Raw genomic sequence first — 4,185 nt, 5'->3', positions numbered from 1 at the left:
TTATCAGTTTGATTCATAATTTGATTTAGTTAATATTTAAACATACATCAAAGTACTCAATATTTTAAATGTTAATAGCTACTTAGTGAAAAAAACGTATTTATCATAGGCATCAATTTAATTTTTAAATGAATATTATTACAAAAGTTAGTATGAAAACGATTCTACAAAAGAAAAAAAAAACATTCCAGCACCTCAAAACTGAGCCCACAGTACAAATGCATTCAAACTCCTGCAGCTGTGTTTTCTGTTCTTTGCAAAACGTTATGTTACCTACCGTAACCCTGGTTCCCTGAAAGAGAAGACAACCACCAAAGACATTACATATGGGATATGCCTGCCCGTTGGGTAGGTAATTGCTGAGCTCTCTATACCAGAGCCGCCAATAGGTCCCTCCCTTGGATGATGCACTCGGACCCGCCCACCGAGGGGATAAAACTGCTATCCAAAGCAAGCCATTTCTCTTTTTCAGTCGAATCCGTGTGGGCGACCGAAGCGACCTCGCCGTTGGTGGTCATCTTCTCTCTCTCTCTCTCTCTCTCTCTCTCTCTCTCTATATATATATATATATATAACACAACAAGTACACACTTGACCACAGTAGACTCAGCAATCATTTTATAAATTACACAACACAACCTCACTCACCCCTCCTCAACACAGCCCCTCACCCACAAACCCTCCAGGTCGCTCGCCAGACTGTAGAAACTGAAATCCACCCTGATCCTCCCTATGAGAGAGAGGACTATATTAACATTGTATCTCTCTCTACTGTTTCTCTCTAGCCTCTAATCCTCTCTACAAGGAGGCCCCAGTGAGACAGAACACTGGGTTTATGTGACAGAGCAGCTGCTTTATTTTACAGAATGAATCGGCACCAACAATGTCAGACTGGACAGGCTCCACTAAGGACTGGGGAAGCCAGGCAGGGAGCTCAAGCAAAGGTGTTCTGACAAGACACAAGATGCTATTCCAGCTGGCGGATTGAGACAGAGGAACCATAGCCACCAAGCCTAAAGCCCGGATAGAGGGGCTGAGTGAATGTGGTGTGGAATGTGTGCAGGAGGGTCATTGCGTCAGATGAGACACTGTAAAATGACAGAGTGCCGGCCGGCCAGTCCAGAAACACTCCTACTCTGGGGGAGCGGAGGGCAGGTATGACAGTCTCATTGTTATTGTGCCAGGCAGAGGAACTGCTGGAACCAAAGCACCACAAACACCAGGACTTGTCATTGTGTCCAAGGAGAGAGTCAATACCACTTCCTTTTCTGCTCATTCCTTTATATGCGACTCCTAATGAAGCCACTCCCACACACCACTCAATCTCCCAGTAGCAGCGAGCAGACAGACCTTCTCTGCACAGCACTTGCAGCCATCTGGCAAATCTTTTAGGGTGATCAGGATATGGCTTGGTCACTCCCTTAAATTTCACCTTTCTGTTCCCCTCAGAAAGATACAGCGCTGAGCATACTGTGTTGAGGTCGTGTGTGAGATCACAGGCATCTGAAGACAACATGGAGGTTAAAAGAAAGATTCCTGTACTAAAACCAACTGGATCAGAACCAGGAATCCAATACAATAGAATGTGGTTTTACTGGGACTACAACAATTATCCAGGCCATGCCACATTTGTTATATTTTGTAATCTTTCATATTGAATTTGAATGTTGCAAAGAAAAAGCAAATTTGTATTTAGTATACATTCAGGCAACTTGTAAAGAAAATAAACAGTTCTTCTCCTATAATACATTTTTAAACTAAGATTTTATTCCAGTGCACTGTGTTTAGCAGTAGTCTGCTGTGCTTCACACACCGATCTTGTTGGGAAAGAACCTTTGTTACATTTAAATTCCTAGCTGGCTTCTTAATGTTCACTTGTAGAATATCCCTATACATTTCTCTATTCATGGTGCCTTCTATTAGTACAAGGTCGCCAACACCTAAAGCTGCCATACACCCCCACACTTTAATGTTGCCTGCTCCATGTTTCATTGTGGGTTGCAGACACTCTTCTTTAAATTCTGGCTTTCTCCACGCCATCACTGTCACTATATGAGCCAAACAAATTACATCTGGATTCATCCCAATCATTAAATCCCTTCTCTGCACTCTGCACTGCCTGAATAAGCACATCTGGCATTTGTTTTAAAACTTTAATATTGGAGAAAATGTGTTTATCTTTTATTTACAAATTGCCTTATATATATATAAAATACAAATAAGTAGCTTTTTCTTTGCAACATTCAGATTCAATGTGGAAGCTTACATGTCACTGTCTATATGCTCATAGTTAAATCTGGATGCAATACATCTTATGGCATGTCACAAATGTTAATTTGTACATTGCCAAATAAATAAATACATAAAATAAACATATATAGCTATCAACCACACTGTCGTCTCAATGCTCTTAATAAATACATACAGACATTAAATTAGACTAGATAGATAGATATACAGATAGTTATAGAAAACAGGCCATGCAGAACGTAGCAGTAGAGGAGAAGTGAGGAGCAGGGAGGGAGATGAAAGAGGGAGAAAAGAGAAAAGGGGTAGAGAATGAGTGATAGGGTATAATGGGGGAGGGGGGAAGAGAGTCATGTGTCAGAGAAAGAGAAGGAATGGGAAATGGAGAAAAGGAGAGAGAAAGCTCTCAGAGCAACACACACCATTAAAACACTGACTGCATTTAATCAAAGAGAAAGCTCTCAGAGCAACATACACCATTAAAAACACTGACTGCATTTAATCAAAGAGAAAGCTCTCAGAGCAACACACACCATTAAAAACACTGACTGCATTTAATCAAAGAGAAAGCTCTCAGAGCACACTACACCATTAAAAACACTGACTGCATTTAATCAAAGAGAAAGCTCTCAGAGCACACTACACCATTAAAAACACTGACTGCATTTAATCAAAGAGAAAGCTCTCAGAGCACACTACACCATTAAAAACACTGACTGCATTTAATCAAAGAGAAAGCTGTCAGAGCAACACACACCATTAAAACACTGACTGCATTTAATCAAAGAGAAAGCTCTCAGAGCAACACACACCATTAAAACACTGACTGCATTTAATCAAAGAGAAAGCTCTCAGATCACACTACATCATTAAAAACACTGACTGCATTTAATCAAAGAGAAAGCTCTCAGATCACACTACACCATTAAAAACACTGACTGCATTTAATCAAAGAGAAAGCTCTCAGAGCACACTACATCATTAAAAACACTGACTGCATTTAATCAAAGAGAAAGCTCTCAGATCACACTACACCATTAAAAACACTGACTGCATTTAATCAAAGAGAAAGCTCTCAGAGCAACACACACCATTAAAACACTGACTGCATTTAATCAAAGAGAAAGCTCTCAGAGCACATTACACCATTAAAACACTGACTGCATTTAATCAAAGAGAAAGCTCTCAGAGCAACACACACCATTAAAACACTGACTGCATTTAATCAAAGAGAAAGCTCTCAGAGCAACACACACCATTAAAAACACTGACTGCATTTAATCAAAGAGAAAGCTCTCAGAGCAACACACACCATTAAAACACTGACTGCATTTAATCAAAGAGAAAGCTCTCAGAGCAACACACACCATTAAAAACACTGACTGCATTTAATCAAAGAGAAAGCTCTCAGAGCAACACACACCATTAAAAACACTGACTGCATTTAATCAAAGAGAAAGCTCTCAGAGCACATTACACCATTAAAACACTGACTGCATTTAATCAAAGAGAAAGCTCTCAGAGCAACATACACCATTAAAACACTGACTGCATTTAATCAAAGAGAAAGCTCTCAGAGCAACATACACCATTAAAACACTGACTGCATTTAATCAAAGAGAAAGCTCTCAGAGCAACACACACCATTAAAAACACTGACTGCATTTAATCAAAGAGAAAGCTCTCAGAGCAACACACACCATTAAAAACACTGACTGCATTTAATCAAAGAGAAAGCTCTCAGAGCACATTACACCATTAAAACACTGACTGCATTTAATCAAAGAGAAAGCTCTCAGAGCAACACACACCATTAAAACACTGACTGCATTTAATCCTCCTACAAAATGATTACTCAAGCTGCTTATTCAGCCAGTCATGTTCTCTGGGAGTGAAGTCTGGAGTACAATCATGAGTACAGATTACTCAGAATGGGAT

The 4,185-nt window shown here is 39.8% G+C and overlaps 1 protein-coding gene across 1 annotated transcript; it reads right to left on the bottom strand.

Annotated features, from left to right (window-relative positions):
* Window positions 1–392: 392 nt before the first annotated feature.
* LOC131721993 (neoverrucotoxin subunit beta-like) lies at window positions 393–1,669 on the bottom strand. Its single transcript, XM_059015470.1, has one exon. The coding sequence runs from the start codon at window positions 1,514–1,516 to the stop codon at window positions 968–970; it is 549 nt and encodes a 182-aa protein (XP_058871453.1). The 5' UTR covers window positions 1,517–1,669; the 3' UTR covers window positions 393–967.
* Between the last annotated feature and the right edge of the window lie 2,516 nt (window positions 1,670–4,185).

The sequence above is a fragment of the Acipenser ruthenus genome, chromosome 50 (assembly GCF_902713425.1).
Source record: "Acipenser ruthenus chromosome 50, fAciRut3.2 maternal haplotype, whole genome shotgun sequence".
NCBI classification, from domain to species: Eukaryota; Metazoa; Chordata; class Actinopteri; order Acipenseriformes; family Acipenseridae; genus Acipenser; species Acipenser ruthenus.
Note: the sequence above shows the minus strand (reverse complement) of the source record. Positions and strands in the feature narration are given on the sequence as shown.

What these genes read in the sequence shown, in the direction of transcription:
- LOC131721993 (XM_059015470.1), bottom strand. Translation starts at nt 1,516, where the DNA reads ATGTTGTCTTCAGATGCCTGTGATCTCACACACGACCTCAACACAGTA.